The following is a 24,657-nucleotide window of genomic DNA, read 5'->3' as shown; positions in this document are numbered from 1 at the left end:
CGCTAAACAGAAATTGTGTGTGCTCATATGGATCTGGCTTAGACTTTTTATGTCTATCCCTCTTTTACTGTATTCAATCACATTATATTTAGGGCCCTAACAAATTCACAACCATGAAAAACATGTCACAGACCGTGAAATCTGGTCTTCCCCAATGAAATCTGGTCTTTTGTGTGCTTTTACCCTAAACTGTAAGGATTTCATGGGGGTGACCAGTGTTTCTCAGATGGGGGGGAGTGTGGGGGGCTGACCCAAAAGGAGTTGCAGGGAGGTTGCAAGATTTTAAGGGGGTCACGGTATTGCCATCCTTACTTCTGCGCTGCCTTCAGAGCTGGGCGACCAGAGAGTAATGACTGTTCGCTGGGCGCCGAGCTCTGAAGGCAGCGCCCCTCCAGCAGCAGTGCAGAAGGGTGGCAATACCACACCATGGCACCCTTACTTCTGCACTGCTGCCCTCAAAGCTGGGCGACCAGAGTGTGGTGGCTGCTGACTGAGGGCCCAGCTCTGCAGGCAGCAGCGCAGAAGTAAGGGTAGTAATACCATACCATGTCATCCTTACTTCTGCACTGCTGCTGGCAGCAGCTCTGCCTTCAGAGCTGGGCTCCCAGCCAGCAGCCGCCGCTGTCCAACTGCCCAGCTCTGAAGGCAACGCTGCCACCAGCAGCAGCGCATAAGTAAGGGTAGCAGTACTTCAATCTGCCCTACAATCCGCCTTGCGACCATTCCATAACTCTTTTTTGGGTCAGGCAGGGCCATTCCTAGGGTACAGAGAATCAGGGTGACTGCCCTGGGCCCTGCGCTTTGAGGTGCCCCCATAGGTGGGGAGGTGAGGCTGGAGGCGGGTCAGGCAAGCAGGGCGAGGAGGCAAATAGGGAGGCAAGCAGCACGTGGGGGGGCTGAGGAGGAGCCCCCCTACCAGAACCTCCCCCTCCCACCTCTGCCTCCTGCCTGCCGGCGGGCCCCACCAATCAGTGCTTCCCCCTCCCTCCCAGCCTGCCATGGATCAGATCAGTTTCACGGCGTCAGCAGGCACTGGGGGCAGAGGGGGAGGAGCAAGGGTGCAGCATGCTCAAGGGAGGGGCAGAACTGGGTGGGGAAGAGGTGGGGCAGGGGTGGGGCCTTGGGGGAAGGGGTGGAGTGGGGGCGGGGCCAGGGCAGAACCAGGGGGAATACCCCCCAGCAGATAGGGGCTGAGTTTCTAATGTCCTGGGCCTCCCACCCTCTAGGGATGGCCCTGGCATCAGGACCCGTTCAATTACAACACCGGAAAATTCAGATTTAAATAGCTGAAATAATTGAATTTACAATTTTAAAAATCCTATGACCATTAAATTGACCAAAATGGACTGTGGATTTGGTAGGGCCCTAATTATATTGTATAAGAATCTCACAATCAGTGTACAGAGCTACACAGTAATAAATGTTGAGAGAAGCAGCTCTCTATTTTCACATACAGTAACTTCCTCCAGAGGAATAGGGGTAAGTTAGTATCAATATGATATTTACAATGGCATACAACACTCTGACAGGAATTTCCCATAAATTATAATAATTCTCTATCACCATTACAATTAGATTTAAAAATAAAGGTACAAATCCATTCACACTTTTATTTGACTGGGGTGAATTTGTGTACACCAGACCGAGGATAAATTTGGCCAATTTATAGCTATAGTATATGCTGTTGGAGTCTTTGGACAAAGTTAGAAGAAACTTTTGGATGCAAAGATTCTGAATGCATCTCCAGAATTTTATGAGCCTTGGCTATAAAAGTGAAGGAGCATAAAAATTTTAGAGACACTTAATGTAGCCATGTATTGAGTCATATTAAAGAGGATGGATAAACCAGAAAGCAAACAGAATAAATGTTTGGCTAAACAGACTTCCTGAGAAATAAATTATCAAGGTTAGTCAAGAACAGAAAGAATTGTGGGGAACTTCAGAAAGACCTAAATAAGGTTGGCATCTGGGCAACATGATGGCAGATGAAATGTATTGTTGACAAGTGCAAGGTAATGCCCATTTAAAGAACCAATTTAAACTACTCACACATGTTAATATTTTCTAAATTTACTATATTTATTCAGGGACAGATCTAGGTCTCACTGGGGACACCTCAGGAAAACATCTTAGTGCACATTCAAAAAACAAGGAAGATTAGCTACATTAAGAAAGGATAATAATGAAAATATAATACCACAAATTAGTGATTAAGCCATCACCATGAATATGGTACTGAGTGTTGGTCAACCTGTTTGAAAAAATATATGGAAGAAATATAAAAGTCCAGAGAAGGGCAATAAAAATAATGAGGTATAGAAACTTCCATATGAAAAAGATTAGAGGAGACTCATTTAATTTTGAGAGAAAACAAAGACACGGCAGAGGTTTAGAATCTGATGGATGATATAATGGCTCCACTATTTATGCTTTTCTACATAGAAGAAAAAATACAATTGTACTTTAAAAACAACAAATTTAAAACTGGTAAAAGGAAAAGACTTTTACACAAAATACAAAATTAATCCATGGAACTCATTGCCATGAGATATTGAGGCCAAAAGCTTAGTCAAATAATAAAAACAGATTTAACATTAATATGACTAAGATCATCATCTTCAGTTACATCAGACAGTATATAAAAATGTAAACCATCATGGTTCAATTCATAAGCCATTTGCTAACTACTGGGGGATATGAAGAAACTTCTCTAATGCAAAGGGATTTTGCATTTTTCAATTAATTTTTTTTCCATTTTTCTCCTCTTTCTGAAGCATCCCATACTGGCTGCTCTCAGATATAGGAAACCAGTCTTGAAAATGATTAGGGGGATGGGCACGTGATTTATGAGGGGAGGCTGAGGGAATTGGTATTATTTAGTCTGCAGAAAAGAAGAGTGAGGGGGGATTTGATAGCAGCTTCAATTACCTGAAATGGGGTTCCAAAGAGGATGGAGCTAGGCTGTTCTCAGTGGTGGCAGATGACAGAACAAGGAGCAATGGTCTCAAGTTGCAGTGTGGGAGGTCTAGGTTGGATATTAGGAAAAACTATTTCACTAGGAAGGTGATGAAGCACTGGAATGGGTTACCTAGGGAGGTGGTGGATTCTCCATCCTTAGAGGTTTTTAAGGCCCAGCTTGACAAACCCTTAGCTGGGATGACTTAGTTGAAGTTGGTCCTGCTTTGAGCAGGGGGTTGGACTAGATGACCTCATGAGGTCTCTTCCAACCCTAATCTTCTATGATTCTATGGCATGTCATCTATGACCCTCAGTATAGTAATTCCTATCTTCCTGTAAGAAGAAAGAGATGAAATAGCTAGGCCCCCAGTCACAAAGACTGAATCAAGAAATTCAGCTGTGTGGTATCCAGAATAAGCAATATGGTTCAACTCATTGAAGAGAGCTTCTCAGCTAAAAAGTTCAGATTAAAATCCAGATTCTTCCTGTATGCACATCTGTGGCATTCAGTTTACAAGAAGTCTGCTCTCGCCTACCAAAACGTCAATAATGAAAACTCAGCATGGGATATAAAATCAGGCTGGGTTCTTTCTGGCTTGTGCCTCACCAGTAATAAGATTATGCAATTAGAACTTCATTAATAACTCTGCTGATGATACATGAGACAGAAAAGAATACAACTCTATCTGTCAGACCAGAATTTGTTTTTTTCCCCAGGCTAATGGGAGGAAAAATAAAATAAAATAAAATCGTTGAAATCATTATTTTTGTCAGAAAACTAAATTGATAAGTCTTAATACCAAACAGCTAAACTATATATTCATAGAAGGAGTTTCTCTATTCCAAGGAATATATTTGGTGAAATGGAATTTTTATGTAGAAAGAGAGGATCTGTTCTTCCTACACACTAGTACAATAATAGATTTGGACGAAATTGGTGAAAACTTTTTCACATTTCTTGCAGTTTTTTAACCATTCTGTGTTTCATGATTTTGCATACCAATTTTTTAAAAATTGTTCTTGAAATTTCAGGAGACTGGTAGTTTTTCACATTGAAGCATGCCTAAAATTGAGTAAATTAAGCCACTTTTGGTTGAAACTTCATATTCGCATATGGTTAACCTGACATGAAAGCACTCTAGTTTGCTCATGCATATATGTGTGTGGCCTGTTAGCTGTATATTTACTGTGATTGAACTAAGCAAAGGGCTGAGATCCAACATCTGAGTTCCATTCCCATCTCACCTAAGGATTGGCTGAATCGCACGACAGTAGTTTGACACTTTGAACTTTGTTCTGTTAAAAGCACACTTCTAATTCTCTAAATTGATTTGGAGTTTGATAAACCACATGTAATTCATCTAAATATCTTGGTGGTGTATTTTTACCTTAAAATAACAGGAGCTGCTAAATATATCAACCAAAATTAGTAAATGAAGTGTAAACTTGGAGATTAGCTGCTACCATTGGGAAAAAACAGCAAAATCCTAGTAAATTACAAATATATCAAGTGAGTGACCTGTATTTTTAGAGTTAAATCTTTGTAAATCAACAGTAAAAGGTTAATTTAAAGAAAAAAATCTAATTGTTCTGCTGAAACCTCACTGGACAGATCAGCAGGATGGCAAACACCATATTGAATTCTTCCCTGTGCAGTGATTGGATAAGGGTCTGGGAGAGGGAGGAGCTGCACAACTCACATCTGGAGTCTTGAGTAGTTGGAGACACCCAGCAGGAAAGCCCATCCCTTACTTCCTGCTGACAGTCCTCCTCATGCTGGATGATGGGAATGCCACTTTAAGCAGAGGGTAACTAGAGAAAAGCCCACACCTGCTCACCTGCAGAAAGGTCGATAACTGACAACAGGCAATTTGGTTGGTTTTTCTGTTCCACAAAATCCAATATTTCTTTTTAAATTAACTTCCTTGGCTTTAAGTGGATCAAAAACAACAGGAAACAATAAATTAACACACAAAGAAATCAGATCAGCCCAGTGAGATAGCTCTTTATTTGTATCATCTCGCATTATTCTTGGCTCAGTCTCCAGCTCAGATATCTCTAAAAGGGGTTAATCTTCTAACTCTGCCACACAGATTGTTCCAGACATTAATGATGCAGTAAATGCACAGTCCTGCAGATCCTGACACTCTATACACCACAGTTGGTTCTTGAACACTCAGCTGCCATATGGTATGGCTGCTGGCCGTCATGTGCTTCTGCCTGACAGGGTGGAGCAAGTGCAAGCTCATGCTGAGCACATGGATGAGAGGTAGGCTCAAGAATCCTCCTTGATACATGGCCCGAGGTAGGTCCTGAGGAACAGGGAATAGCCAGAGATGATGCTTGGACTGCTCCCTATAATAACCTATGCCATTTTTCTTTTGGCTACTGTTGTGTTTGTTACTGTTTAAAAAAGTGCAAGAGGCTGAATGCTCCTTCTGCTTACACCAGCTGAGAAGAGCAAAAGCTCAGACTTTAGCAAGTGGAGGATGGAAGAGGAGAGGAGATATATGGCTCCAGTACATGTTTCTAATTTTTCCAGAGCCTGTGGAATGCATCACAGGCATCTTATTCAGGTAGCGCAGGAAGATGTTGATGGGTTAAAGGTTGTTCCTCTTCTAACCAGGTAGATTTCAAAAAGGAAATCCACACAGAAGTTAATGCTTTTCCAAACAGTTTTAACTCCCCTTCAATACCATTAGCCCCATCCCAGGAAGTAGAGATGCATATAGGGTTTTGTGTGTGTGTGCCTTTTGTTTTTTAGACGCACACACGAAACCTTATTATGAAAGAGCCACACAGGCACACTGGGATCCAAATAACCATATTAACTAATTACATACAACATGCAAGGCCTGGCTACATACATACATTGGCTCCTCAGGCAAGGTTTTGGTGGCTTCTGAAACATAGAAGACAGTGAGGGTCACTAGAGGGTCACAAGAAGAACAAGGAGTACTTGTGGCACCTTAGAGACTAACAAATATATTTGGGCATAAACTTTCGTGGGCTAAAACCCATTTCATCAGATGCATGGAGTGGAAAATACAGTATATATACACACACACACACGTACATACATACACACACACACAGAGAACATGAAAAGATGGGGTTGCCATACCAACTCTAACGAGACAAATCAATTATGTTATTATCAGCAGGAGAAAAAAAAACTTTTGTAGTGATAATCGGGATGGCCCATTTCAAACAGTTGACAAGAAGGTGTGAGTAACAGTAGGGGGAAAAATTAGTATGGGGAAATAGTTTTTGGTTTGTGTAATGACTCATCCACTTCCAAAGGAATACTGCCCAATTCCTATACATTAAAGGAAGGCAGCATGATTCCCAGGGACAAGGAGTTGCCTTGGAAATGCCACAGGCTTGTACCCAGGGAATTGGCTCCCTGAACTACTATCCTTCCAGCTCACGGGGCTATAGCCCGCTTTCCTGCAGTGCTCTAGGTTTTGCTGCATCACTAACCACAAATGAGTTCAGAAACCACTTCAGAGGTGAGAGAGAAGGGAATACCATGAAGTGAATTATGCAGCATTTCTAGCTAATGTTTTCTCCTCCCATGGGTTTTCCAACAATAGGTGACGATCAGGAGCTAGTAATCAAAACAAGTTAAATTAGCACAGTAAAATGGCTCCATTCAGCCCATTGTATTCGTATGACTCTTCCTGGCAACCAGACCATTTGACTCCAACTCACAAAGGGCAAAGAGAAAGGATAGGAGTCAGGAGGTCTTGCAAGGACCTAGCTCAGTCTAAAATTGATTTGGTAAAGTTAAAGGAAATTTCTAGGAAAGGTGCTAAGTTTTAGATATTAACATAGTTAATGTTCAAGTGTCTGTGCAGCAGGATAGGTTATAGTATATGAAGTTTGAGTGGTTTTTTTGTGGTTGCCCACAATTTAACTTTCAACAGTGTGTGTGCACATAGGCATTCTGATGTAGATTCTACAACCATTTAGGTTTTTGTTTGATTCACAAGACAACACATTGTGGAATCTAAATTTGTAATAAGCTCCTCCCATTTGGAAATTTGGCATAGCTGACAGTAATAAATCATTCAGATGTTCACCTCACAAGTCCTGTGGAGCATCATGTATCTTCTGCAGTGTGTGTACAATACACTGAAAATATAATGAAGCTAGAACACAAACAAATCACTGAGGAGATGTTCTATATGAAAATTTACAAAAGCAGCGCTAAGATAGTGCTAAAGGTAGCACTAAAATAGCCTTCAAGGAAAGGAATGTCACTTGATAACTTAAAAAGAACCTCAAGTGAACGGCAGTAGTAGAGCAGGTGAGAAGGTTACAGAATCATTGTGTTATCGTTTTTCATGTGTTATTTTCATACATCAAGAAAACTGTAAAACTGAGACGAATGGAACTCGATTATGCTCATATAACTCCCACTTCCTCAGATGGTGTTGCATGCATGCACCCAAAGTTAGAAAGATTTTTTTTCCTAAAATATTTAAATGATGATAAAACAAGTCAGGCCAAGATCAAGTTTGAAATTTAGCTATGGACCTGAACCTTCTGAGGTTCAAATCCTATTCAGTGCAAAGTGAAGAGTTGTTCCTCTAAATAAGATAATGGCACAGAACACAGCTTAATCGCTTTCTGGAGCTTCCCCAACAGTTATTATGCCTCCAAATTGAAGAAAGGACGGGGATGATTTCTCTGCCTGTCAAGAGCAGGCCATCTTCTCTGGATATTGATAAAGCTGGGGTGTCAAACTCATTTTGGAAGAGAGAACCAAACTCCATTTTTGATTATAGTAAGGGGTATACATTTAAAACTACATACTACCTTCAGTCTACAGCAAGATAGCAATGAGAGGTTTCCACAAAGATCCAGAGTAGAATATGGACTATTATTGTTTGTTGAGTAATTTATTGTCACATTCAATTTCACTGGGAAAATCTGCTCCCTTGTAGAACTGCTACAATTTTGTCCACTATTTCTCTTTCTTTCCCATCCTATTTTTCTGTTTCTCTCCCTATTCCCACCTCTCTGTGGGCTTGACTCTCACCTCTTCTCCCATTCCATTCACTAAAATGATCATCAATAAAGCAGTTCATGTTGACAATATAGCATTATCATTGGACTTTAAAGTTGACGCTCCAGTGAGATTAATATAGACAGGAGAGTTAAATCTAAGTAATTGTTTCAGGCTGTCTACAGACTCAAAGACATTTCAGCACTAGTTACATTTGGGAGGTCACTTTTTATTTTTAATAACAAGTTAGATTCTACACAGTCTGAATACATCAAATGGGCTGGATCTAGCTCACAAGCTGTATGTCCTAAAGCATTTTTGCCCATATCCATGGAGCTCATACAAATACTCCAAAGTTCATTTGCCTTGTGGGAGGAAAATACCTCCATGCCCACCATACTGGGTTCCAAATCCTGTTTCAAACTGGAGAAGATGAATACTCTTCTACACTATCAATATACTTCCCAGGAAAAAAAAGTAGCGTGTATCACATAAATGTGTTTGCCAAATGGTGTTACCTCTCTACTTATTTTATAGATACAATGGGAAAATGATATTATTTAAAAGGAAAAAGAAAATGATAGCTTTCCCAGTCCTTCACTTCTATTTACAGAGTACATTCTCTGAGACGCAGGATTTATCAAAGTATCACTTTTTGATAGAGCCCTTTTAAAACAATAGTGGCAGCACATCACTGCTGATGAATGATCTGTTTCAGGAAGAGGGAGTACTCTGTGAAAAATACATTTTGAATGCCTTTTCCACCCAATCATCCTAAAAAGTATCTTTTCCCTAGTATTTTTCATGATATGAATGGGGGTAAATGAATAGGAGAGAATAAACACACTCCTTACTACCGAGTACATTTTTTTGTAAAAGACAGAAATTAAGTAACTCTGTGAGCCTGGCCAGAAGACAATTGTCCTTTTGGAAGGGAACACCAGTTATAATAGAACTGAAATTGGATTCATTAGTAAGCACCTATGATTCATGCAGTCAGAATGTTCAATGTGCTGAACATTCCCTTCACCTCAGGAGATAAACAACTGGAGGTTTTTTTTTGTTATTCAACTTCTATTTTTGGGTACAGAGGCAATCAGGAATGTGCCTTTAGCAAATTTTAAAAACAATTTAGAAAGTCATAAACCATGTTTGTAGGGATCTGTGGTATTTGCAGTGTTTACATACACACACAATACCTAGCATGATGATATTATGGGTTAAAGTCAGGAATGTGAAAGCTCTTTTCTAAAAAGTCTCACTAAAACTTGACTTTTGCCATATTAAGGAGAAAAGCCTGTGATGAGAGTCAGATACAGTAAACTAAATGCCATGCTTGTCCTTTTAAACATCACTTACCACATTTGGCTCATGTTTGTAATTACATTTCTGCAGCAACATAATGTTAATTGAGATGTGCCATCTCCCATCTCTGGGGTGTTCATGTTAACAGGATTCCTGCCAACCTCCCACAATGATGACAGCATTTATAGACAAAATTATACACAATACAATCCAGTTGGACCTACCATGCAGCTGAATAATACAAGAAAAAAATAGCCTTAGCCTAATGATGCAGTCTATTTCTGAATTGTGAGGCAAAGTTGCTACCATGCTATTTCTCATAAACTCAGATATCAGAAATGATCGGGCCTATATCTGAACTGCACATTTCATAATATAGTTAGTTCTCTTCTCAAATATATGCTACATTATTATATCTCATCATAGCACAGACTGATGTGAATATCTGCTCCTTGTTAAACTGTAATTATGACTGCAGACCATGATGCTGGTGCTTGCAGCTCTAGCAGTATAACTCTACATGGGGCATTTCATGACAAAAACTTCTGCTCTGAATGCTGAAGAGAAAACACATATATGATCATATCAAAAGCAAACCTCAGCTTCCAGTACCTGTTCAATAAATCCTGAAAAACCTGACAGAAATTAGAGACAAACTGGTGTCTCGCCACATGGTTCAAGTATAATAGTTATGCACTGTACTTACAACTAGAGAATATCAACGGGCAAGAATGTTCATCCATTGGGAAATTATGTAGCTGCAGCTGGCATTCTGCATTGATGGTGAGCCTGTGGAAAAACCAGGTAATTGTCACTATATATCAGCACAATGAAAAGTTAAAGGAACGTGGTAGGGTAATTGTTGGTAATTGTCCAAGACACAATTGAGAAATTTTGAAGCGTGGCCACAGAATTAAATGCTAGGAAATGGGTGAGATGGCTGTGTGTGATCAAACATGGAAACAGAGCTTTATGCAGTGTTGTATGGGTTTTGCTTGATATTACGCTGTAAACTTAATAGCCTGATCTGTGATATTCTTTCTCCCATGTTAGGCAACCATTTTTAAACTAGTTACTATCTACAGTTCTTATCAAAGAACTTTTAAAATGCATTTAACAAAGATATGCTCAATTAACATAGGTCAACACAAATGTTTGCAAAAAATCTCGACCACATTTTAAAGCGATGTTCAGAATGGTTTGCTAACACAGGGCACACTACAAATAAGGTCAGTTCTTCAATTACCATTAAGACAGGGGATTCCATCCATGAAACTACAAAGTCAGTCTATATATTTGACTAGATCATATCATATATTAGTTTTATTTGAAAGCTATTTTCAAGTAATGGACACTATGTTAACTTCACTGATGAGTTTGCCCAGCAAATGACAAATTTTAGGAAAACTAAGTAAAAGGTAAACAAACTAGATTTGAGAAGGTCTAGGTGCCTTAAATTTGGGCTGACAGCCAGAGAAATGTCTATCTTGTTTAAGCTCAGCTGTAAGTAAATTAGTTCTCTCTGCCCAGGAGTTTTAATTGTACAACAGGACAGGATTCCAAGGTTGCATGCACAAAAGTGGCCAGAGAAGAGGAGGAAGAGACAATGGACCTGGCACAAACTTGTACACTGTTTCTTGAATTTAGAAATTTAGTCAACTCAATGCTGTTCTTTCTGAGGCATCCACAGTGAAGAAATTGGAGATACTACAGCTGTCTCTTACCTACAGTTCTGTAGAGTCAATAGTCTGTGACAATAAAGACTGTGTACTTGTTGCTGAGTTTTATGTCCTAGCTGGTGAACATTAGGGTTTATAGAGTTCCTCCTACACAGAGGAAAGGTTGAGTGGTAAAACTGGAATCAGAACTCCTTGCATACATTTAAAATGCTCAGTTAAGCAAAGGAGGGCTGTAACAGGGTCAGCTGGATCCTGAGCACGCCGTGGCTTGCGTGGCTCTGCAGCATCCTCCCATCAGTCTTCCCTCTCTTCAGGGCTCCCCAGTTAAACTCCATGCAGATCTGTCTCAAAGGCCATTCTGGTAGGGATTTATTTATTTTCCAAAAACGGTGAATCAAAATTATAATAAAATTAGGCAATTACCCTGCTAGCCTTCGTCTCTGCTCTCAGGGGCATCTTCTCCTGTCTCTGGAAATCCCTGAAGTTCCTTCCTTCTCTGCAGTTCCTGCTACTCTGTCATCTCCCGCAGCTAGAGCTCAGCCTTCTGGCTCTGGCTTCTAGGCCCTAAACCCATCTCTCAGTCAGGTTCTCCTACAGGATACTTCTGTTTACTGCAGCTCTTCTCTGCCATAGATTCCTCTTCCTGTCCTCTGCTCTCCTCTGTCTCTTTATAGACAACAGCTGCCCTCTATCAGGCCTCATTGAAAGGCAGTTAATGAGACTCAGGTGGACTGGACCAGTTCCCTCTTAAAGAGCCCAATCCACCCTTTGACAAGGGCTAAACATTTTTCTCATGAATAGCATACAATAAGATATTTTTGCAGTCCATGGGGCAGATTCTGTTCTCAGTGACACCTATAAAACTCAATTACATCAGTGAGGTTTCACAGGTGTAAGTAACAGTGCACAATTTGGTACAACATATGGCACAAAAAATTGGTAGATGAAAGGGGGGTGCATACAAAAACTAACCAAATGAGCATCTTTTCACATTCATCAAGGTCCTGTTTGAAAGCCCACTGAAGTGACTGAGAGACTTTCCATGTACTTCAGTGGGCTTTGGATAAAGCTTCAAAAGAGAAGGATACTGAAAGAACATGTAGGCTACATCTACCCAGCAATTAAACACCTGAAGTTGGCCTGGGTCAGCTGGCTCAAACTTGTGGAGCTCAAGCTGTAAAATTGCTGTGTAGACATTCAGGATTGGGCTGGAGCCTGACGTCTGGGATACTGTGAGGGGGGAGGGTCCCAGAGCCTGGGGTCTAGACCGAGCCCAAACATCTAAATAGCAATTTTTAGCTCCGCAGCCAGATCCCAAGTTAGCAGACCCAGGCCAGCCACGGCAGTACCACAGATCTTTTATTCCAGTGTAGACATACCCTCAGCGGCAATTTCCAGCTGTTGTATTCTGTTCTTGTTTGACCATCTGTAAATAGGGACACTTGTCATTGAAGCTCAGCTTCCATATGCAAGTATCATCAGTGTGACAATGCACTGAGGAGGTTGAATACAATCAGCGCAGCAACTGTATAGCATGGAAGATATATTTTACAGATAGATGGCTTGCTGTACAGGGAACCTTGTTTATTGTGGAATTCCACTTTTGAACAGTTTACTCCTCCACTGAATAAAAGCAATTTTTCTTTATTTGAATGCACCCTTTTAATGCAAATGTATACTTTATGGTATTGTCTTGCTTAGAAAAATTCAAACATATTTCTTCCAGTAGTTCCCCTTTTTGACAAAACATGATGTGCTATCTTCCAGTGTGACTTGTATATAGAAACTGTCATTGATGCTAGTATGCACCTAAACATGAGCATACTACCAGAGGAAGAATCTCTAAATATATATTTTGCATCATTTTTCCTCTGCAGAACTCAAAGCATTTTCATAGATTGGTAGAATGAGGCACAGAGTAATTAATTGACTTTCCCAAGGTCACATAGTAAGAAAACGACACAGACAGGAATAAAATCCAGGTCTTCCGATGTCCAATTCAGTGCTCTAAACAATGGATCAAGCTGTCCCCAGAGGCTCTGTTTAGTTCAAATATGCACCCAGGTGTACATCTGAATCTAATCTGAGCTAATCTGCTCTCCAAAATAGAACTGGTTGGAAAATGTTTTTTTCCCTTCCCTCTGAAAAATTTCAACAACATTGTTTTTTTCTTATTATTTGCAGAAGTTCTTCTTTCTTTGTTTTGTTTTTTTTAATGCAGTAGTGAATGTAAAAATCTAAAACTGAAAATGTTTGTTTTACTTGGAACAGCAACCCAAAAGATGTGCATGTGTTCTTATGAAAAGACAAAAAATGGACAAAAAATGATGTTTCATGCAAACTTCTGTTTTGTCAAAAAGCCATTTTTCATCAAAAATATTTTGATTTTTTCCCCCAGCTCTACAGTAAGCCAAGTCAGGAAGTTTTATAGGAACTACTTCTCTTGTAAGATTTCTGGGACTACATGCTTCTGACTGGATTACAAACACTGAGAGAGGAACCTTTCTTGTAGAATTTTGGCACTTCTCCTTTCAGTTCCTGAATATGGAAGTGAAGAAAGGCACAAAATAAAGTTTTAAAAAGAATAAGCAAGCTTTTTTAACCTAAAAAAATGTTTTAGCTTGGGGCTAAGTTTGAATTTTGGACAAATATTCATGTCATTTCTTTTACACTGCATCAATTTGCCTGTCCCTAAAACATATTTAAATATAAGTTAGGAAACAGTTAAAAAACAAAACATTTAAAAATACTCTGCAGAAAAAGAGACCAAATACTTTCAGCCACACACTCCTACTTCCTACCTTAAAGTATACAAGATTTTTCCATCATTCCATATTCTCAGAAGCTGATTGGGTGTAGTGATCCAATGAGCTTCTGCTGTTTTAGAATTTCGGAAGATAGTGTCTGGTATCCATATCAATCCAACCATATTGCTATTTAGAGTCAGTATTTTCACGGTGCTGTTGAATCGAAGGCGGCTGTCTGTCCATGTCTGAGCAAAAAATATATCAATTTGGTATTCCTGTAATAAAAGCACAACATAAAAACTGAAGTTGGTTCCATGTATTCCATTTATATTTGGTCTTTGATAGGCTCTACTTAAAGGGCCGTAGCCTCAGTCAGTGTAACTCAACATAGCTCTTGTCAAGATTCCCTCCCCACTCTGAACTCTAGGGTACAGATGTGGGGACCTGCATGAAAAACCCCCTAAGCTTATTTTTACCAGCTTAAGTTAAAACTTCCCCAAGGTACAAACTATTTTACCTTTTGCCCTTGGACTTTATTGCTGCCACCACCAAGCATCTAACAAATATATAATAGGGAAAGAGCCCGCTTGGAAACGTCTTTCCCTCCCCCAAAATCCTCCCAAACCCTACACCCCCTTTCCTGGGGAAGGCTTGATAAAAATCCTCACCAATTTGTATAGGTGAACACAGACCCAAATCCTTCGATCTTAAGAACAATGAAAAAGCAATTAGGTTCTTAAAAGAAGAATTTTAATTGAAGAAAAAGTAAAAGAATCACCTCTGTAAAATCAGGATGGTAAATACCTTACAGGGTAATCAGATTCAAAACATAGAGAATCCCTCTAGGCAAAAGCTTAAGTTACAAAGAGACACAAAAACAGGAATATACATTCCATTCAGCACAACTTATTTTATCAGCCATTTAAACAAAACAGAATCTAAAGCACATCTAACTAGATTGCTTATTAGCCCTTTACAGGAGTTCTAACCTGCATTCCTGCTCTGGTCTCGGCAAAAAAACCACACAGATAGAGAGAACCCTTTGTCCCCCCCACCCCCAGCTTTGAAAGTATCTTGTCTCCTCATTGGTCATTTTGGTCATATGCCAGCGAGGTTATCTTTAGCTTCTTAACCCTTTACAGGTGAAAGGGTTTTTTCCTCTGGCCAGGAGGGATTTAAAAGTGGTTAGACTTCCCTTTATATTTATGACAGCTCTATTAAAATCAATGGATCTATGTTGATTTACACCAGCTAAGGATCTGGTCTTATAAAGTTTTTTTGTTTGTTTGTTTTCATTCTCAGAATTAGTTTACTTTAGGAGAAAAAAATAGAACAACATGATCTCCTGCATTGACCTTTTGGCTTAGCATGCTCTGCCCCACCACACAGTCCTGACCATCCTTCTCTGTGTGAAGTCGGGCAAGTCACAACTGCACAATATATCTGCAATGGCTTCCCTGCCTCTGTGTGAAAACAGAGACTTTAAGGAGCTGCTGTATGATGAAACAGGTGTTTGAGATTCCAGTAGCATTAGATAAATATGGCTAGTGATTAAATAAGTCATCTGAAGAATGACAAATTGTGTGGAACATGGCATCCATACACACACACATTAATTGTTCGTTTCTAAACTGTTAAGTGTATAGCCTGCAGCAGAAAGATACCAGGATCACAGATACTCTTTTTTTCCCCACAGATACCTCATGTATTACAAATGCCAAGCACCAGAACTCTCTTAAACTGACATTAATATGCTAATCCAGATGCTACAATCTTTTCTATAGTAACATTTTATTGCCATGTTTCTGTTACTAAGTTGTCATAATAAGGGTGATAAAATAGAAGTTAAACACATGCACACACACACATGTGTGAGCATGTGTATATATTATTACATACAAAAATCTTTAACAGATAGATATTTAAGTTTCAAAATCCAGTACTTAAAATAACAGTTCCACATCTGCCTGTGCAATCTTCATTCTGCATCCTGGTGCATCCAACCTATGCACTGAATGATGGGAGGATCTTGTGGGAAAAATGTGATTATATAATTAAAGACTTTATCATAATGCATAAGCATAAAGGGGCAAAATTAAGGGTTCCTGGTCAATATGGCAATTCCTTGCTTGGGACTTTGTACATTAATTAATTTTCATTTAATGTAGCTTTTTTGCATGAAGGTTCCTTGGTGAATTTTTTTTAAAAGAAAAAGATACAAACAAATTCTATTATGCACAACTGTAACAACTTATCATGTATTATTAGCAGAATTTGTGCCATGAATTTATCCTAGTATTCTAACTGTGTTCTGAGAGCCATCTGGTTACTCTGCATTATTCCTGTAATTACCCTCTTTTGCAGGCCATCCTTCCAGAATTGATGTTATAACACCAGAAAACCTTATTCATTGACACTATTAGCTGAGAAATACACTCGGGAACTCTCACCTTTCCATGACGAATGATAGATGGATATGTAAGAATTCTTAGCATGTATAGGAATAGCAGGTAATATATCACCTTATGACTTGCAGCATAACTAACAGTCCCTAGAACCTTCCCCCTTAGCCTTTCTAGCTGTGATTTTTCTTTTTGATTAGCTTTATTTTCAGGGGTAGGACAAGAGATTTGATGCTGAAGGGGACTTATTTTCATCTTGGTGGGCAGGGAATTGTGCATCTCTGCACATTGAGACAAGAAAGTATATCAAAGTATCTAGCTCACACTGATTGTTATTTCTATTTTTAAATACATGGGAAGTGCTCAAAAATTACAGGGATGAGGGAAATAGTCATAAAATGACCGACCTATATATTTATAAATGTTCAAAAATTATTGTTTTCTCACTTTGCCATTGTTGCAGAGAATGGATTATTCAGATTATGTTCTACTATTTGCCCCATCTCTGCCAGCTCCTCATTGCAATAACCTGGAGAAGAGAGGCTTGATACAGATATGGAATATGCTAGACATGGCCAAATGTATAGCAGCTTTCTCTGACTGCTGAGCTAATGGAACTGTTCCTTTAGCTTGCAAGCAGAGGCCAGTATTTATGGAGCCAAAGGCTATGATGCCACATATATACAGCTGGCTAATGAGCGTGATGTATTTATACACAACAATGGATTGATGCAAGATGTTCATATCTGAAGATATGTTATATGAAAAGAACGCTTATTTTGATTGCCAAATTATTTCTAAATTTAGGAGAAGCTGTAATTCTCTTTTGGGATATTATTCACACTTAGGATTTTGCTTATTCAAAAGGAGAGACAGCCCTGAACTGTTTAATTAATGTCCACCATACTTTTCTTCCACAACACACACATTCCTTCTTTTTAAGTAGTCTAGGAGGTAAGGTAGTCCAGTTGGCGTTTCCTGTTAAGTACTACATTTAGAACTGCCCTTAGAGGTTATTCAAAATACGACTCGTAAAGTGCAGGCCTGGGGTGGGCAGATTCAACTCCATTTACTTGAATGGGTTGTTTATACCAGGGCTGAATTTAAGCCTGTGTGCATATATAACTGCATTGCATCCTCTAATAATAAAACATGGCCTATTGTTTTAAATGTGCCTCTCTGTCCTATGCTCAGCTTGAAATGATTTATTTAAGCAATATCACACAACAACTCAGTAAACAGCATTTTCCTCCCAAACATTTTTCGTAACAATTTAGTTCTGTTTAAAAGTAACTCATTACTGATGCAATGTACTATATTTGATAATAAGGGGTAAACAAATATTTACATTTGATATCTGAACTGTAATCTTCACCTTTTTCTTCATCCATTAATCCCTTTAAAAAAGGATACTAGATCAGTACAGCCTTTACATTAATCATTATAATAACCTCAGCCTTCATCCAAATGGTGAATGGGGTTTGCTATTTAGGTATTCCATTTTTGAGCAAGAGACAGAGAGGTCAATTTTGAAAGCTGGGTGTATAAAATTAGGCTCCTTTGCCCAGATCCTCAAAAGGTATTTACTTGCTTAATTCTCATCGATTTCAATGGCAGTCAGGCACCTAAGTGCCTTTGACAATCTGGCCCTAAATTTTAATTTATAGGCACTTGCACATAAATGGTTTGATTTTCATAGATGCTGAGTTTGTCTCTCCCAGCAGTCAATAGACAACGTGCGTTGCAGCGTGGAGGAAGGGTGCAATGGCCTCTGAACCATTTAAACTCCACATAAGGACTGTGCATGGAATCTGCTCAGCGTGCACTCACAGGTGATACTTGCGTATCCATTCCATGCCACAGGAAGGGGCTCCATGCTAGACCCACGTAGGAGTAAGTATTTGGGCCATAATGTATGAAAAGACAAGGATCACTTTCAATTCACGGGTTTTACCTTTCAGAGGAATGCATAGGTCAATTGTTTTATAGAAGTAATACTAACAGTTTGGGTATTTTGGCAAGAAATAATCTTTATCTTAAGTTCTGTGTAAAATCTTCTGCCTAGAAAATCTTAATGGGAACAGGTTTCTTTGCTAACACCAATACTTGACGAATGAAGAAATAGAAAGCAGAGAAATCAATCTCACCAATTACGGTTGGAGGCACATCAATTTTCCAAGCACATTTCTGAGATGTTACCTATGCAAAAAAAAAAAATAAAAAAACAAAAACCCACAAAAAACCTTCTTGCCTGTTCACAGATATAAATAAACTTAGAAATTTTGTACAGTAGGCCTGCTCCTGATTACTTATTTATGAATTACAGAAGTAGTTTGTACCCCTGGGTGTGAGAGGCCCGTAGGGTTAGAGAATGGGAGGCCCATAGGGTTAGAGAATGGGAGGAAGGTCTTGAATTCTTCTCTCTGGCGCTGGTAGGGTAGAGAAGCAGGCCCAGATCCTCAATGGTATTTATGCTTCTAACTTACATTGAAATCAAGGGAAGTTAAAAGCCTAAATATCTTTGAGAATCATCATAGATATCATTGTAGTGGATTGATTAATGTGCCTTTCCACCTAGTCACAACAGGAGCATGATGAGAAAGGAAGGGGAGATATGGTGGTTGTAGAAGGAGTAGATATATGTCTGGGGGAGGGACAGGGGGATTGACACTTTAGTGTATTAGATGCTCTAATGTGTGAGGCAGGGAATTATTGAAAAGTATTTTGTGGGTAGGTGGATTGGAAAAAGGAACTTCATATTTACAAATCAGACCAAACATCTGTTTGTTTTCTCATTCTCAAAGGAGACATAGAGAGGAACTCTTAAAAATACTGCACATTATTGAATGCCCTTGGTCCTCACTTGGGAAAATCTAAGACCACCAATCTTCCATTTGCAATGCTTGGTTTCACTCATAAAATGCATGGAAACATCTAGAAAGACAATATGAGATCTATCTTGCCAAACACATAGAAAAAAAAGTGTAACCATTTTTGGCAAAACACTAAAAATGTCCAACAACACAGCTGTTACAGCTAGTCATTCCTGAGGGTCCCTTTTTGAGTATCCAGTGCAATAGCTGTCTGTCCGAGGTACTTATATGGCCTCCATCATTGTAGTATCTGAGCACTTCACAAGCTTTAGTGTATTTATACTAACTGTACTGTGAGGTTGGGAAGTGCTATGTGAATGGGCCTGAAGGGGTTAATGAGAGCTAGTGGGCTCAATCAGCATTGCACCGCTACACATGCACTAGGCTTCAAACATGGTGGGAGGAGTTAAAAGGACTGAACATGGCAATTCAGGCCTGACTAGGAAGAAGAGTAGATCTCTGGCACTCACTCAGTGAGAGGAGCCTGGTGGGAGTCAGGGAGCATAGTGGGCTATTGTCTCTCCCTGAAGGAAGGTAGGTCTACAACAGGGAGCCCAAAGCAGTTGGAAAGGAGCAGCAAGAAGTGAGTTTAACCGGGACTCTGTGAGGAGGGGCCTGCAGGGAGCACGGAATCGCCTGTTCAGTCAGGATCTGCCCTGCAAGGGGAGTGGAGAAAACTCTCTCCAGGTGGAACCAACTGGCTAACAGGAACTGCAGCTATGCAGTGAGCCAGTGGAAGAGGCTGAGAAAGAATGGGGCTGATACACTAGGAGTGCAGGAAGAGGCTGAGGCAAAAACCCAAGAAAGGCAAGATAGGAAGTGGTCCAGGGAGGCAGCCAGAGGTCTGTGAAGTCAGGCCTTGATTATCTGTTTAAGAACTGGAACCCATTAGAAAGAGAGCCTAGGATGCCCCACCATTCCACCAAGAAAGGTGGAGTGGAACGCCCCTCCTGCAACAAATGGTAAGGACTACTGAACCCCCGATAAAACGGTAAGTGCCGAGGGTCCTATATGAAGTTGATGGACACTTATTTGTTGGACTATTGTTACCCCAGAAGTGGTGGGAGTCTGTGTGACTCGGCCGAAGGCCGAGTTGCAAAAAGTAGCTGACTACCACAGGGCTAGAACCGTGGTCAGCAGGAAGCTCTAAAGGAGGAGAGCCTGCTGTGCTATGCCCAGCCACCTTGGGGTGCACTTGCTTGTGAATCATATGCTTACATCCCCCTTTTTACAAACTGGAACTGACACACAGAGAAGTTAAGTGATTTTCCCAAGGTCACACAGGAAATCTACAGTAGAGCAAGGAATTTAATCCAGGTCTCCTAGTTCCTAGTGTAGTACCTTTTAACTACTGGACAATCTTGCATCTGCAGACCTTCAGTGGCCACTTTCAAGTAAACAAAATTACTGAATGTCCAAAAACATTTAGATATCCCCTACAAGAAGCAAAAGATACAGTCTCTGCTCAAAGGGCATGCAATCTAAATGTAATATGACACAAATCAGACCCATAAACAAACATGCGGGTAAGGGGGTTAGGAAAAGCAAATTCATAGGTGAAAATAATACAGTTACTTGTGAGGTCTACACTTATCAAAGTTTTTCCTGTGATTTAAAATACACCCCCCCACCATGGGTCTTGATTTTGTTTTTAACCAAGTTAGGCTTGTGACTGTAAGGCAATATACATTATTCAGACAACTTCCTGGAAAAATTGCTAAAACTGGTCAGCTGTAAGTGCACTTTCTAGACTTGCGTTTGAGGGAATTGCATATGTTTAACTTGTTTAAAAATCAGACCAAACATCTGTTTGTTTTCTCATTCTCCAAGGAGACATGGAGAGGAACTCTTAAAAATACTGCACGTTATTGAATGCCCTTGCTCCTCACTTGGGCAAATTCAAGACCACCAAGCTTCCATTTGCAATGCTTGGTTTCACCCATAAATTGCATGAAAGCATCTAGAAAGACAATATGAGATCTATCTTGCCAAACACATAGAAAAAGTGTTACAGTTTTAGGCAAAACACTAAAAATGTCCAACAAACCAAAATACCCCAATATCATAACTGAAAATACACTGTTAACCATATCAATTACTACAATGCTGTATTTCTAACAGAGAAAATATTAAGTTTTGATACATTCCAAATAAGCCACTTCATTCAAGGTAACAGAAAAGTATATTTGCAATTGCCTCCCTTTCAGATATGTACATTTTGCCTTAGATAAACACTTAACTCGGCATTTGTAGTATTTTCTATATTTACTGTAGGGTATACTTATGAAAGACTGAGGAGATATTAGCTATCTTAGACACGTTTTTAAGGATCCCTGCTGTTTTGAGTGAGACCGACAAAAGGCCAGTTTTCCAAAAAGTTTTTCGTCTGCCCTTCAACTGTGCATATGCACAAAATTTGCTTAGGCAAGATTGTGATCTTGTGCATTCACCTGTTAGAATCTATACATGCAAACCACTTTTATGCACAAATGTATACATTCAAGGAGGATTTGTGTACAGAATTTCTGTCATCTGACTGCACATACGGATGGTGTGAAACTAACTTCCCATGCACACCCACAAATAAAGGCCACATTTTGAAGATATAGCTCAGTGTCAGGGGTTCAACCAAAGCCTCTTTCTCAAGACCTCTGTTTCCTTTAGACAATTTTCAGAAAGTCATTAATACACACACACGTATAGCAATTAAATACCCAAAACACAATTCTTAAGTTACAGTCCAAAACTATCATGTTATTTAAAACCAAAAGAAATGTAATTCCTGTACAATACAGAGATAATAAAACATGAATTTTACAATAATGAATGTGGAACGTTTGATCTCAACTGTAATTCAAAGATAATGATATTTAGATAAAATTATTCACTCTCCATTTCAGCTTCAGAAGTATCTACTCTAGTATTACATGATTCCACAGGTACAATGCTATGAGGTAAATTTTGGAGCGCAATATGCCAAAGAACAAAAAGAAGTTCTGCAATTACTCCTGTGATCTGATTACTTTGATATAAATACAAAATCAGAGGAAGGGATTAAAACAAATGCAGCTTCTGTGTGGAGGGAGGGGAACCCTGCAACGTTAATGCAATTTTCCTTTATTACTAGAAATGTAATAGGTAATATATGTAGGTGATTACACAGGTACTCCTGATACACCTATATACCCTACTAATTACCTGCCTCACATTAGAAGTAATTGTTGTAGGGATTTTTTCAATTTACTCAGAACTGGGAAGCTCTGTTTGTTGCTATGGAAACACTCCCACCTCTATATTGAAGCAATAGTTCCCCTCCCAGTTGCCATAGTAATAGATTGCAACAGGTTCCTCTTCACACCACAGCTGCTGTTCCTCTCTGCATTGCAGCTTTGGTCCTCACAGCTGTTAATTGCCATTATTATGCTGGAATCCAGCAGAGTTGTCTAACTAGATGTAAGCAGGGGAATAGACCTGCTATTGTGGGGAACTTTCCTGGCTTCTGCACTACTCTGGTGAAGTGGGCTAGCGAAAGGATCTGAGTCCTCGCTCCCACTTCCTTTACCCAGTGGCCTCCCTGCCCTTGAGAACTCCCCTTCCACTCTCCTGTTTGGCAGAGTCCTCGTAACCCCAACAAGGCTGGGTCCAGTATTCCTGGGGGGCTTGACCCTCCCAACCCTGCTGCAGTCACCTAGGACAGGGGCTAGGGTGTCCCCACTCCGGGGTACTCTCTCTGCACTAGGCACTTCTCTGACCCGCTGACCATTACATACAAGTTAAAGCAAATGTAAGTTATTTAATCAACAATTTATTTTAAAAAGAATAAGGAAAAATGGGAACGGTTAAAGGAAACACATCACCCCGCTCTGTGGCAGGGAACTTCACAAACAGTGTCTCTGGAACATCAGGGCAGTTCACAGTCTGTTCCTTGTAAGGCCCAGGCCCTGGCTGTGCTGCAGGGATGCTGTGGGTTGGACACTCGCTCTGGTGGTGGCCACAACGCTCTAGGTGGCAGGGCCCTTCTTCCCAGCTTTGCCCCCGCCCTGTCAGGGTAACCAATCGCCCTCCAAGTCTGGCCTGCAGAGCCTCCTGGCTGAGGCGTCTCCCTGTGCTGGGCCCACTGCCCGGGTCCCCCTTGCTCTCCCCAGATGCTCACGACACCCGGCTCTGGACTGCTCCAGCTCCACTCTACCTCAGCACGACTGCTGCTCTGCCTCCAGCTCCCTGGGCTGCTTCTCTGGCCCCTCTGGCTCTGCTCTGGTCTGCTCCCAGGGCAAGTCTGCTCTCTCTGGGCTGTGCCTCTGGCTTTGGGGCTGCAGCTCTGCTCCCAGGACAGGGTCTGCTCTCTGGATCTGGCACAGCTCTGCTCCCCAGCTCAGCTCAGGCCCCTGCTTTCTCCTTAGCTTGGCCCCACTCTGTCTGACCCAGGCAAGTCCAGCTCACACGGAGGACAGGACCTCCCTGGCCTCCTGACTCCCTGATTAGCCTGCCCGCCCTGTCATTCAGGCTGACCTGGAGCACTGGCCTCTCCCCATTGTTCCTGGGGACTGTCAGTCTCAGGGTCCTGGTTTCCCATGGACCCTTCCCCCTTTTTAGTACTGGGAGCTAGCAACTAAAACACCTCCACTGAATGTTAGTAAGGGGCAACAGTCCCCTTACATAGAACCTACTACCCAGGTTCTTGGACTGTTCTCAGCAACATGTATCTCAGTACCGCTGAAAACAACTCAGGGAGGGAAGCCAAGAGCGCCCATTATATGTGACACGGGGAAGGATACAGAGATACTATTTTTTAATTATGACATATTTATATGGGGAATAAACTACAGGTGAAATTCACCCATAAGCAGAGGGCCAAAATAACGCATATGCACAACTTAAACCCCATTTCATGATATCAGTGATGCATAGGCCTATGCTGGCCTTTCCACACAGTGTTGAATGCTAAATGCTCTCCACTGCAAAGTATATAAAGCCCACAGGGTCCCAACCCCAGTCTCTTTTAAAAAGGGCTGTTTTCAACATGGCTAGCCTTGATGGAGCTATCTTCAACTGACTTAAGCTGCTTAAACTAGAGACATCATGGTTAATCTGATTAATTGCTGACCTCTGTAAGCATAAGTGAAGACAAATTGAAATCTAAGTACCAAATTTTGCACAGTCACTCCATTTTCCTCACTGACGCAACCCTGGATTTATGCCAGTTGGATAGAAATAAAGTTTGGCCCTATTTTTGTTGCTCTAGTCCATATTTCAATACAATAACAAGAGATCTTTGTTCTATAATAATGTTTTATCTCACCAATGTCCCTAAAATATATTTCATAACACACCATGGGTGAATGTTTGTTTCAAAAGTGGGGCATGAACCAGTTCATAACATACAATTCAGCTGTCAACAAGAGCAGAAAAAATACCATCACAGTTTCGTTATCAATTAGCTTATTGTGAATGACACATACCTTTCCTCACAATCACCACTGTCACCGTTTCAGTGCAACTGCACCTGTGTCCCCCTATTGTGGTGCCTCAAGGGAACCCACTTAAGGTTTCAGGCTTTATAGGCATCACCCCTCTCAGGTGGAGACCCACATTTCTCTCCCTCCAGATCGGGTGCTTAACCTTGCAGTCCCTGTGCACCTCATTGTGCTTTCCCCAACAAGCCTGTCTGCCTAATGGCCA

At 40.6% G+C, this 24,657-nt stretch overlaps 1 protein-coding gene across 1 annotated transcript in view; it reads right to left on the bottom strand.

Moving 5' to 3' along the window:
- GABRG3 (gamma-aminobutyric acid type A receptor subunit gamma3) overlaps positions 1 to 24,657 on the bottom strand; it is a 527,538-nt gene that overhangs the window by 217,557 nt on the left and 285,324 nt on the right. The window contains exons 4-5 of the mRNA XM_073353127.1: positions 13,758 to 13,978; positions 9,984 to 10,066 (exon numbers count right to left, since the gene is read on the bottom strand). Coding sequence (XP_073209228.1) covers positions 9,984 to 10,066; positions 13,758 to 13,978 — 304 coding nt within the window. The remainder of the gene's footprint in view (positions 1 to 9,983; positions 10,067 to 13,757; positions 13,979 to 24,657) is intronic.

This window comes from Lepidochelys kempii, chromosome 1 (genome assembly GCF_965140265.1).
Source record: "Lepidochelys kempii isolate rLepKem1 chromosome 1, rLepKem1.hap2, whole genome shotgun sequence".
Taxonomy (NCBI): Eukaryota; Metazoa; Chordata; order Testudines; family Cheloniidae; genus Lepidochelys; species Lepidochelys kempii.
Note: the sequence above shows the minus strand (reverse complement) of the source record. Positions and strands in the feature narration are given on the sequence as shown.